This window comes from Antennarius striatus, chromosome 18 (genome assembly GCF_040054535.1).
Source record: "Antennarius striatus isolate MH-2024 chromosome 18, ASM4005453v1, whole genome shotgun sequence".
In the NCBI taxonomy this organism is placed as follows: domain Eukaryota; kingdom Metazoa; phylum Chordata; class Actinopteri; order Lophiiformes; family Antennariidae; genus Antennarius; species Antennarius striatus.
Genome location: NC_090793.1, coordinates 18,242,539 through 18,255,992, shown reverse-complemented (window position 1 = coordinate 18,255,992; position 13,454 = coordinate 18,242,539). Strand labels below are relative to the sequence as shown.

Here is a 13,454-nt window from a genome sequence, read left to right as displayed (position 1 = left end):
CCATTGTAAACAGGTTAGAGTGGCTGCACAGCCCACAGTGAGGCTGCAGCAACGCGTCATCCAGGGTTTTCTATTTGTCCATCATCACGAATGCTGTTCTTAGCACAAAAAAAGCATCAATGCATGGTTGTGATATCAACACCAGTGTCTGATCACAGGTTCAACATCATCTGCATTCTACACGATATGTCACGATAAAGGGAAAAACCGATGAAGTAACTGTGACATCTGCACCTGATTAAAACTAAACGCATCTGTAAACTACAAATATTTATTTATGATTTATGAAAATGTTATTCCACTCTATGTTTTGCACCTGCTTATACCTTATGATTTTTACTGCAAACTGATAAAATTCCCTCATAAATTGATTGACCTTTGTCAAATAATTCAGAACAAATTGTGAGATGTTATTTGATTAATTGATTTCATGACTTAAAGTCCAGGTTTTGGTTTCCAATAAGTAACTATAGAGCGCAGCCATCCACGGCTATAAATACACCTCAACAGACAGAAATGCAGCATTGGGGAGGTAATCACCACGTTTAACCCCCAAAACACAGCTGCAAAATATGTTAAAATAATAAAGACGTCTAAATCTATGAGTGGTGAAGTGCCGAGAGGAGGAAGTGCAACCGCACAATCAAACACCAGAGCACACACACACTGACAAACACACATATTACCTCTGTCTGATGTGATTGTTAGCCCACATGCGCGGCGTATTCCTGCCCACGATTTAACCACTGGGGGAGTCCGCAAGAAAGCTAGAGAGTGATTGGATAGGTTTGCATTTAGAAAGTGACTTTCAAGTTCACATGTCGAATATGAAGAAATACACATTCATCCATGGGAGTGTATTCATGTATGAACACCCATACACACACTCACGCTGGTATATTTGAGGTGCAAGCAGCTGCACATTTCAAAACGTATGTCAAAAGCCCTCATAATTGCTATATCCATTTGACATTTCTGTTATTTTTTTCTAACTGAAACATACAATCAAAAATGCTTCATTGCTAAAACTGGCAACACAGGAGTCTGGCAGGCTTACACAAATACCAGCCAAGACTATTTATTCATTTGCTATGAATAGACTTGAATTCTGCCTTTCAGACAACTGTTAGGAACAAAATGTTTACCTAGCATTATGTAAAGAATCGTGACATTCAGGTGCAAATTACAGAAGAAAAGTAAATGTGAGTCAATTTAATTGAGGTTTTGAAGGTTTTGGCACTGATGTAGCGCTGAATCTGTGTTGTCTTGCTAAAATAGTAGGTAGTAGTTTGAGATTAAGGTGAGGGGTCTCTGGGAGTTTTGTATATCGTGCCATGTTTAAGAGAAGACAGATACATTTAGAAAAGCTTTATTTGAGTCTGCTTGTGTTGAATTAGCATCTAATATATACACATACAGTATATATTGTATTAAATCCATTAATTTCCTGGATATAAAAACATTTTTAGATCAATTCGAAATCAACACTTTTAAACTGAATGTTGGCATTTAGGGATTGCATTGAAAAAAATAAATACTCAGTCAGATTAACAGGATGGGAATGTGTTTAGCAGCTAAACTGCTTTGATATGCTGATTTGACTGAACCAGAAGTTATTTTGTGTTTTACTTGAAATTTGAAGCTGACCTGTTGATAACATCTCCCTGGATGTAAAACAAACACTTTTCTCTGCTTCTGTGTTCCCCACAGTCCCTGGAAACACTTGCAGCTTTCTAGAAAGATTAAATATGAAATTTGAATCCGGAAGAGACTTTGGGATGTTTATGAAATGTTAATGCACGGATTCTTCAGAACAAGCAAATGCCATGGAAGTAGATATTCAAACAATGTGGCCGCTCAACTGTTTGGAAAGACTATGATCCTGATGAGAATATTGTTTGTGATTTTATAAAGCTGACTCTCTGATAGAAAGAGAAATAACACAAAAAAGATCTCAACATTTTTACTGCAAGTCTTTGTATTTTATTTGAATTGGAATTCTGCATATTCCTGGCCAGCCAGGGTTCATTTATACAGATCTATGAACAAAGATGGAAAATGGAGCATAAAACATGACAATATGTTACAAACACAGTATTTACAAAAATTTGAATATGTCAAACTTATGGTGAAATGCATTAAAATTAAAGCTTGTTACAAATATAAGATCTGCAAGCAAAATGTTTTTTAACCATCTACATCCGATTGCTTGTGTAACCGGTGGGTGATGTTAGATGTGTACATGCAAGCGGCAACATTAGCAATTTCAATTTATTATGTACAAAATATACAGTCAGTATTTTAATGCCTGCATTGTTGCTATATTATACTTTACAACGGTGATGAAAAGAAAATACTTGTGGAGGCATAAGCAAAACTCTAAATGTATATCGACCTGATTCACCCTGTGTTAATACTCAAAGCTATCTAAAGCAAAAATGTCATTTCACCTTTAAATGAACTACTGTCTTGTTGAACTTCTAAACATCAAATCACTCTGAGTTGACCAGTGGAGTCTATTCTAAAAATTATTCTTTGCATTTATAGAATTCACATAACGTTTAGTCCATTTTCATCTTAATATATTTCATTTGCAAATGGATCTTTTGCAGGGCATTTTCATCTGCAATTTGGCTTCCCACTCAAAATCTTTTCAGTCATTTTTTGTAAAACACCTTCAAATGTGCAGATTTTTGCGTCATGTGAACATATAATGTGGAGTTTTGGGTAAATTCTGATTTTCCCACTTCAATTTGACCATACAAAACAGCCACTTTCTCTGTAAGAGCTTACATTTTTATCTGAAACCATTGGGTGGTCATTGTTTACCAGAACTATTGAAACAACTTTTACAACTGCAGCACTACAAGGTGAGAGTAAATCCGAATGCATTAGCAGATCCAGGAATGTGTCCTGCATTTCCTTTAAAATTCAGGATAAAAGCACATGTAGACGTATTCAGAGTGAGATGATCTTGTGGCATATCTATTCAATTATAACTTAAAAACAATTCTTCAGGGCAACCAAATGTCATTATCATGGTCTGCTGTGGAAGTTGAGAAAAGACATAAGTCAAGAGACATCCATGAAGATCATTCTCAAAACCTTTCCTGAGCTGTGTTTGGATGCTGATTTATTCATGATCAAACTTTCCAAGTGGAGTCCTGTTGCACTTCAAGTGTGAGAGGCTGAGGAGCTGATTCAGTAGGAATGAATGTAATTACAATTTGTCCGATGATAATGAGTGTGTTTGCTGGATGTGAAGAAGAAGTGTTCTTCAGATGACTGCAAACACTCTGAAGGCCTTCCCTCCATTTGGGTTCATTAAGCTGCAGGAGAGAGAGCAGAGATGTGGTACATATGAGTTATTACAGGAAGTACACAGCTGTATTATGATGTAGTGCTAACTACATCACCATGCCATCCACACAGCCCATAATACTCATGAGTTCAAGCATACCTCTCTGAGGTGATGCCATTCTGGTGACTACCACTGTACTGGTTTCTTTTGTCCACAGGCATCACATCGAGGTACCCTCCAGACTCATTCTGGATCACCCCAGCATGGATGGCCGCTCGGCAGATGCTGGATTTCTAAAAGAAAGTAAATAGACCAGTGCTTGGTATTATGGGGTGGTGCAAAATAAATTATTTAACAAGTGATATGCTAAGAATAATTGAATGATTCAGAGCCTTTGATATCTTGGATGGTGATTTGCATTCCAGCCGTGATGCTAAGAATAGCATCTACAGTTGCCAATAGAATTAATGAAAGCCTGCAGTGGGAGGATAATGACAAATACTGTACAAGAACTCACATCTGAATAGTATTTTGTCCCAATGACCTGGGCTCCGCTGTTCCGCAGACAGTTCCTGGGACAGTACAGCCTGAAGAGAAAGTTCCTTTTAGGACAACAGATTTGAAATAACTAACTAACTAGGTTTAAAACTAACTAGGTTTTTGTACTAAGTTTTGAATAAACTCACTAGGTTTTGACCTAACTAGGTTTTGAATGATTATTTAACATAAACATTGCATTTATATTGATATTTATGTTATTTTTTAATATTCATATTTATTGTTTATGTTTACACTGTATGTTTGCACTTTTACACCGACCCTGCTCTATGTGCTTTCAATTGCCCCTTGTGGTACTAATAAAGTTTTTTGAATTAAATTACAGTAAATTGAAAAAAAGATATTTTCAGTGAAGACACTAAAAAGTCAGAACATTCTTAAAGGCAGGGCATCAAAGGACATGTAGGAGCTTTTGGCTAAGTATTGACATATATGAGAAATATCAGAAAAAATATCAGAAAAATTATCACCTGATGCTCAAATTGGGCTAAACCAATCAGAATCTTACCTGGGACAGTGTCGCACTGGTTTCTTGAAAGGACAGTAAAGAGCCACTGTTGTGTCACATGTTACAGCTTTGACTAAGGGAAGATGAGACCCGAAAGAGCAGTTGAATGAACAGTGTTTCTGTGCATTGAAAATATAAAAATATATAAATATAAAATGACAGGACACTCTTTACCTGGCACAGACTCAACTTTAAAGGAATTAGCACTTCTGTTTTTCCTGCAAAGTTAATGAAAACAGCGTGAAGTGATGACCTATCATTGTCCAACCATTCTAAATGATGAAAGAAAATATATAACCCCAAAACACTCTAAAATAATCTAAGTATTTCTGCAAAATTACTTTACATGATGTTACAAGTAGTTCTGGTGAACTAAAGGCTAAATTAAAATAACAACAAATAAATATAGAGGCTGATCCATACCCAATCGATTGAATACCATTCTTGTATGATTTGGTAAACTGTTGTTTTCTGCCCAGTCTGGTCACATCCAGCCATCCTCCATCGTTATCAATAACACCGGCGTGTAAGCCAGCGCCACATACACTTGATTGCTGCAGTAAGATACAAAATCATTCATATATAAAATAGTAAACAATATTTAACTGTATTCATGAAGTCAGTTAGCCAGTAACCAGACTTATAACATCTTAATTATAAAGTACACATAAAACATAACAAATAATGAAAGTCACTAAATGATCATTTACCATGTCATAATATCCAGTCCCAACTACCTTCCCAGACCTCTCAAGACAACCAGGTAGACACTCGTATCTGTGGACAAGAAAATCAGTGCAGATCAGCGTCTGTTACTTCTGATAAAATCACATTAGGGTATCCTAATACTGCTTTAAGTCTTTTTTTTTTCTTTAATAATAAAATTCCATATGCTCTGCTTATATTTTTAAATATTTGAAATATTTTGCATGCTCCCTAGAATTGACCTGTTGCAGGTTGTTCCCTTGCAGCGATCCCTCAGTTTAGTCTCACACTCCACCATTTGGCCTAAAACAAAGAACAAAAGTTTTTCACGACCTCCTTTTTAAAATACTAATAACATCTACTTTCTAAACTGCATCTGTCAGAGAAATCAATATGGGGATAGTCCTTACACATCTGCTCTGTGCTGACAACCTTGTTTCTCTCTAAGTTGTCATTGGGGGAGGGGTCTGGTGTTTGGGCCCTGGGTTGGGGGTCCCTGTCCCTCACTGGTTCAGGTTCAGGTTCAATGTAGTTGTTCTCCTCGGTCTCAGGAGCTGGTCGTCTGTCCACACCTCCATCTACAACAAAAAAATTAACTTTGAGTTGTTGAATTCAATAAATGTATCTATATCCAATTTAAGTAACAACCTGTGTGAGCAGTTTAAATGGTCTCAACTTAAGTAAGTTCAACTTTAATGAGAGACTTGTTAGAGTCACAGAAGCTGCCTGGTTGGATCAAAGGTAACACCGTTGAATAATTCTAGTTAAATAAAGCCTAAATTCAGTTTATGTAATTCTGAACAGAGAGAATATTGAGGAAATCCAAACTAATGCGACTAAGACTCTTATTTTATTTATTTATTTATTTATTTGTTTGTTTATTTATTTATTTATTTTATTAATTTATTCTGAAGGCACTTCCTGTCCAAGTTTTCCCATCATGCTTCAGGACACACCTTGTTGTAAATAGTTGAGTAAAAATACGATATGTAATTTGTATCTCTTTTTTCATTCAACTATTTACAACAAAGTGTGTCCTGAAGGTTGACGGGAAAAAACTTTTACCTGAAGACACATAGACAGGAAGTGCGTTTCACCTAAGTCAAATATTGCCATTTAAGTATTAATTGTATCTAACACAACCCACTGTAGGGGAAATTGCTGACATAACTGCATTGAGTGAATCCAATTAAAAATGTTTTGAGTGTATACAAATGCTGAAATTTTCTTGCATTGTACTGTAATTACTCCTATAAATGACAAAATGAATTATTTATTCAGGATATTCAGCGTACAAAAAGCAAGACAAGACTCAGAAAGAAAGTATCCGTGATGATACAGAACGTCATGAACTGTGTGAGGAAATAAAACATATGTATATTATTACCTTTGTAGCAGAGATTGTCCTTGCAGCGTCCGCCATAGCTAGCTGGACAGGCAGAACAGGGAGATCCATATTTGTAGGGAGCGTGACCCCACCAGTTTCCCCTGAAACACAATTTCAACAAATTTTGCCACTGTTAAAAAAAAAATAAAAATGCATTATTCAAAGTCTATGTAATTTGAGTCAGATGAATGGCTTCATGATCCCTGATTAATTTTTGATTGATCGATTTATCTGGATCTACACTATAATTGCCTACATTTATAGATATCATCCCCTGAAGTATGATGCATTTTTGACACAAAGGATTCATACATTATTCCCTGGGAAAATAAATAAAACGTCCAAAAATGTATTGGGATGTGGATAGTGGTGATTGCATCTTCCATATATATAGTGGCTACGTGATCGATTCCCACTTCCTGCCCTTTGTCACACTTCAATTCATTACTAATTCTTCCTAATTCCTGTTGCAATCTTCAGCTCTTCTATCTAATGAGAACAAAAAATGGCCACAAAAATAAATGTTGAAAAAATCCTGGGTTTGCTTCGTCATCTCTACCTGCTTGCAAATTTAATTCTCATGCAAGAACAGTCCTCCCACCCATCGTCCCATGGAGATCCACTGACCAAACCAACAAACGAATGGACATTGGTGTCAGTGTTACCTCCATGACAGGAGCAGCTTAAGTCCCAAGGTTGAAATGTTATGATATGTGAAATGTTACCATGCTGTATTTTCTAAGTCCAACCATCACATACCATATTTATTATTGCTAAAGTTGACAGCAGAGTCTTGTATATTTAATATTCTGGCTGAACGGGTAACTAGAGTGTCAGTGTGTGAGGCTTTTAAGACTGAACTCCTGTATTATGAACATGTGATGACATTAAACACATACAGAACAAACACGCTTAGACGTACGGTGGAGAGTAGTTGCAGACCAGATAGACAGCTTTAGCCCAGATCATCCCCCACACATTCATGTTGTAGCACACATTGATGGCACAGCCAATGCGATTGCTTGTTGCCCACACCAACTGAGAAATGAAACACAAACACTAGTAGGGAACGTTTAGAGGCCCTGTCTGCTTGTAGCTGAATTTGACCAGATAGCAGTCATTAAATGTTTGCATTATGTACACACAGCACACAGTGCCATCCAGTATTTTGTCCATATTTATTAATTATTTCTCACATTGAACATAATTCTAAATTAACCTTCAAATAAAAATGATTCCATATACTCCATGCAGGTGTTATTCTACATTTTTGAAGATTTGATTCCTTCTATCAGCAATTTAAAATAAAACATTTTGATACTATAAATATATTTTTTCTGTAAATATGACAAAATTATACTGGTTTTCTTTTCATGTAAGAGCTTAAAAGGTGTCAGTGACATAAACTCATGAAGATATAAAAATCAAAAAGTCCTTACTTGGGTGTAGTGAGTACAAACAGGTCCTGAACATCGAAATGGGCAGTGTGGATTACACTCCTGAGAGTAGGGGTAGCTGTAGTACCTCACCTCGTCATACCAGGCCTGGACGTGGTAGGTAGGGGGCCGGTCCCTGAAGTCAGAGAAAAGCTCTTATATTGTATTCTTTGATACATAAATATTAAAAAATGTAATGTTTTTAAGATTTAAATGAGCAGAAAAGTCTGTTACAATATTCATAAGAAAACAAAAGAAAACTTAACATGATCTGCTGCAAGAGAAAAGAATTGAAATGGTTACTTAAATTACAACTGGGATTAAGATTATTTAAGGAACCACAGAATAAATCCATTCTGAGTTGTGATGCTTTAGAATAAGTGCTACAGAAGAGATTTGTTTGCGCTTAAAATACACAGTAATTACACTGATTTGGAAATAGATGCTGCGTAGTCTGTAAAAACTTTGCTATTCTTATCATAGTGTACTTGTATAAAATACAAGTAACACACTCCACTTCATTGCACACACACGCACACACCCACAAACACACACACACACACACACCTGCCCCAGTGCGCTCCAAGGTTCTGACCTATTTGTGTCAACATGTGGCTTGGTCCGTGTTCCCATCTGCAAGCATATGCCCAGTGCTCTGCACTCCTCTCTAACTCATAGTCCCATTCCTGTTGAGGACACACACACACACACACACACACACACACACACACACACACACGGACACACACACAGACACACACACACACACACACGGACACACACACACACGGACACACACAGACACACACACATACATTATTTGCCCCTGGAAAGAAGAACTTAGAGGGTAATATCTGAAGGTCATCCAAGGTACAAACTAATATTTTTTTCCTTTTTTAGCTGCCAGCTAAAATACTCTGTTTGGTAACTCAAGTTTTCTCCTGAGCTCCAGATTGACGTCAGTGAGTGTTTTTTTCGGTCCAGTGATGGATGTTTGTGGACATGGAATACCACTCTGCATTGGTTAATCGACCCCTAACTGCAGGTGGATCTTTAGCCGCTGCTTTTTACATATTAGTAATATTTCATTGTTAACAAACTATTCCACATTCCACAAAAGGGACTGTGTGCGTGTGTGTGTGTGTGTGTGTGTGTGTGTGTGTGTGTGTGTGTGTGTGTGTGTGTGTGTGTGTGTGTGTGTGTAATTCTAGCAAACTTAACACTGTACAGTAAAAAGTAGGCCACTCCTATTATATACACACATCTGCCCTCTTACCGACACATACATGAGAGAGAAGGGAAACACCACCACCGTATCAAATTGCAGCTTTGTGCTACTATCCAATGTGGGTTTTTTCATAGCTTGTTCTCAATGTTTTCCCATAAAACAAGCTGTGAGAGAAAAATCCTGACACGAAGCGGTTTCAGTGTCAGTTTTGATAGCATTTACTGTAAAAAGTAAATAAATTTTTTTTAAAAAATTTGCTCATTTGAACCAAAAAATACTTGAAAAAAAAGTAACAACAAATTCACTCCTTACTAGTTCACCTTGTTGGAGAGGCAGAAGAATGGGTGCAGTGTGCTTTGCTCTTGGCATTCTCACATTACAACTATCACACTTCAAAGGATAATGCTAAAAAACGGTGTAGGAACTGCTCTGATTGACTTAAAATAATGTGTACCATATGTTTGGTGAGGCTGAAATGAACTTCTTTTTCCTCCTGAGTTGTTTATTTTTAAGTTTTTCCATACAAAATGCGGCATTTTTACATGTAAATCTCGACGTAACATTACAGATGGTTCCCTTCTTTGTTTTGCCCCTCTACATCTTTGAGTAGGTAGAGGGTTAAATGCTCTTTGAGGCACCTTGTAGAATCTAGTTTGTTTGAAGCAAAGCAAACCTTCCCATAGAATAATAGCAGTAATAAGGTCACTATTTTTACAGATTCGAATTAAATTCCACAAGTTTTCAGTGCAAACAGTCTTCACCCTCAATTATCCAGCAGAGAGGAGGATGGGAAGGGTCACAGCAACAACTCCCAGGCTGCTTTTGCATTCCAAAGAAACCAAAATACAGAGCAGCTTCCAGACGTCTGCCGAGACCACCGACACTAAAGAGGTGCGAGACGTGCTGATTTGAATTTATACAGAATGCTCAAGGTAACTATGCAATAAAAACACTGAAAAACTTTTGACAGTTTTTCAAATTCAGTGTATGCAAAATGATCATGGAAACGTTGTATTCATACAGAAAGGTATTGTGAGTATAGAATCCTTTAAAAAGAAAATGTTCAGTAATAACATGTTCAACAGTGTCTTAAGAGCATTTCACTCAAAGTTGTAAGGAAGTTGCAGCCTCCTTGGTCTCCAAGTCCTGTTATTTAAATCTTACCGCATCATTATCATCGTAATAGTATCCATTTCTAAAAAAAAATAATGGATCAGTACTCATAACATTTAAAACGAGGACAACCTTCAAACATTGAGGCTCAACATGTTTCAGATTCACCGCTGTGGCACCCAAAAATGAGATGCAAGGAGGATCAAACAAAAGATAACATCAACCTGAACAAGGGATTGAGTGAGCTCTGATGTGCAGGAAGAGAGAGGAGGAAGAAGAAGGGAAAGTGGAGAAGGGTAAAGGAAAATAATGCAAAGGTCAACAAATTAAAAAAGCAAGTCATGGATAAAAGGAGTGATAGGGTAAACAAAACAGGATGGTGGAGGCAGGGTGGAGGACAACACTATGGGGTTGAAAGATGGATATAGGCCGGGGGTCAGTGAGGGTGAGGAAGAAGAGGCCAAGAGCTGGAGACGACCAGATTGTGGATTTGGCCCCTGGATCCCGTTCTGTTTGTCTTTAGCTGACGATGCTAAATGTGGAGGACACAGAAGTGCCCCCCCCCCCAAGAAGGAAATGTGAATTCATGCTATATTAAAACTTAGACTAAGATTCTAGTATATGCTTCATCTCACGCATAAAAAAAAAAACAATAACAAAAGTCTTTAAGCTTCTGCAGTGATACCTTTCAAGTTCTCAGTTTCAGAATGGGACAAATAATGTAAATGTAATGGAATGTAAATGAGAAAAACTTATCCTTTCCATGTAATATTATGTATGACTTTTATGCCCAATCACAAAGTCACATTGAAAACTAGTTTTAAGAAGTTTATCCTGTGGAGACAAAGGGACAGTTTGAACCAGGGATACCAACAGTAATATTAATAGACCTGTGAGATGATCCAGTTCTGTTGTGTTCCAGGCTTCACTAATGGTAAATGAAGCAGCTATAGGAGAGTAACTGCAGCTGTATCAGTGAAGTGAGAGCTGGAGGATGATAGCAGCCACCATGCTGCTGTTGAAGGCACATGTCAGCTGGAAGTATCAGGTGTGATTGTGGCATGGTATGATATTATTTGTCTGTTACTTTGTAAATCAAATAAAGATTAGTATCAGTACCATCATTACCATCTTTGAAAACAACTAAAACCTTGTGCTTCAGTCATTGGTAAAATGTTAGAATACAAAAAAAAAATCCAAAAATTGTTTCAAATTATAAAATGTAAACTGGTATAAACTGGTTGGGTCTCCACTACTCACCATGTACTCCATGTTGGAGGCAGGGGGGTAGACTTGACTTCGTAGCTTATTGTGCAAGTCCAGGATGAGGTGCATGTCGGCCTCACTGATGGCTCTCTTTCCTCTGGACTTGACCTTCATCCACTCCTCATCTTTGTCCCCATACTTGTCTAGAATGGAGTGAAGCTGTGTGGAGTTGGTGAGGACCACGGCCAGGACAGCATCAGTTAAATACAAGAAGAAGCTCGCTGCTCTGACCCATCCCAGGAAAGGAAGAGGTCTCTTCATGGTGGAGAGAATTCTGCTGCTGTTTGATGATTTTACTTTTTGATATCTGCAACACAGAGATGTTGAGGTGCTCTAAAGAGTATGACTGATGTGTTTGTTTCATTTTGATTTCAAATAGGATTACATGGTAACTACCTGACAGATTTTCCTGGAACCTGGTGGGATTGGTCTTGTGGCAGGAATAAAAATTTAAAAAGCAAAATGTTAGGGTCATAACAAGATATTTTGTCCTTCTTTTGCCATTTTTGTCTATTATATGCAAATAAAGTAAATGAAGTAATCTACATTTCATGTGGCTCACTATGTGGCACTCTCAATATCCAGATTAAACAGTGGCTTCATGTCAGTGTGTATTATTTTTCTCCCTTCTTACCAGTTTTGTTATGACAGTTATGAACGGAGCCATAAGAATTACTTAATTCCTCGTCTGCTGCAGTTAAACAATGCTGTAATTATAAGAGACCTGACATAAGCCTGACAGCTGTAAGGCTACACTTTCAGAGTACATGTGCAGGTCACTGCATCACTCCATACAGTAGGGCCAGTGTAAATTGACTTTTCACACTTCACGCTACAGAGGAGAGTTAGTGCCTGAGTTCCTGTATTGTGCATTCCAGTGAGCACTGAAGGATGAATTGCTGCATTTATTTTTGACACAAAAACAGAGAACTATGCAATTTTTCTCTTAATGATTTTTTAAAATATATTAAACATTGCAGAAATTAGATTACTCCAAACTCACTTGCTACACAGAAACTGTTTTTTTTTTTTTTTTTTAATCTTATTTTTGATTGGATAATAAACGGGTTTACCTTCTAGAATTCCTCCAGTCGATCAGAATATTTCCCTGGTGCAATTTCCAAGATGCCAGATCGTTTTTGAGATGATTGCAGAAAAAAAAAAAATCTTCAATCTTGAGAGTCTTTCATTTCATCCATTACACAAAAATGAGTGGTTTAACTGTTGAACTGTTGTACATCCACGATGGAAGAGCGCGCAGAAACGTCTGTAGGTACCTGTTGAATTCCTCAGGCTGTTCGAGGCGCTACTGGCTCCATGCGCTGCTGCTCAGCTTGCGTTTATATGCCAAAAATTGTGCTTAGCAACGCGCAACGCGGAGCAACAGTCCTCCACGAATTCTCTTGCTCTCCCATACCCACACCCACACCCAACACAAACACGCACAGAGAAGCCGGCGGGGATCTTGTTGGAACTCCGGGTTCATCTATTTGAGGAGGCATCTGATCGGACTAGAAGTGACGTGAGAGTAAACTTGTGGATGTTATGAGAGAAGCCCACTCATGCAAAAAGTGCACACTTTGCTTTTTCCAGATTTTTTATTTGACAGATTGACTCAGTTATAAGTCAGTTAAAAATGGGCCGCAAGATGCTAGATCTGCACTGTTTAACCATTTTATTATGTAAAAAAGTTCATTATCCGCTATCTAAAGTAATTGTTGCGCCATTACTTTACATTGCGCATCAGCATACTGATAATTACAGTACCTGAATCACCATTCATACACATATACAGTGTGGCATAAATATTAAATCAATCATGGACAGAAAAATTAAAAGTACTCTGACCAGAGATAATAATAAATAACAGTCACTTTATACAGAACCAAACCTGACATTCTGTTCCTGCGAATGAAGATGTTCTCTCTTTTTTTTTTGATAGTGTGACATGA

The 13,454-nt window shown here is 37.4% G+C and overlaps 1 protein-coding gene and 1 long non-coding RNA gene across 2 annotated transcripts; one reads left to right on the top strand and one right to left on the bottom strand.

Annotated features, from left to right (window-relative positions):
- Positions 1-2,078: 2,078 nt before the first annotated feature.
- LOC137612348 (cysteine-rich secretory protein LCCL domain-containing 1-like) lies at positions 2,079-11,763 on the bottom strand. Its single transcript, XM_068340842.1, has 14 exons — positions 11,497-11,763; positions 8,463-8,581; positions 7,899-8,031; positions 7,382-7,497; positions 6,460-6,560; positions 5,483-5,650; positions 5,315-5,375; positions 5,078-5,144; positions 4,791-4,921; positions 4,542-4,585; positions 4,368-4,440; positions 3,819-3,888; positions 3,461-3,594; positions 2,079-3,329 (listed from the first exon to the last, which is right to left on the bottom strand). Exons 1-14 carry the CDS (start codon positions 11,761-11,763, stop codon positions 3,278-3,280), a joined length of 1,536 nt encoding a protein of 511 aa, XP_068196943.1. The 3' UTR covers positions 2,079-3,277.
- On the top strand, positions 8,849-11,785 carry LOC137612349 (uncharacterized). The gene is made up of 4 exons (XR_011038839.1): positions 8,849-8,940; positions 9,841-10,014; positions 11,159-11,300; positions 11,650-11,785. It is a non-coding gene; the product is annotated as an uncharacterized lncRNA (long non-coding RNA).
- Positions 11,786-13,454: the final 1,669 nt, after the last annotated feature.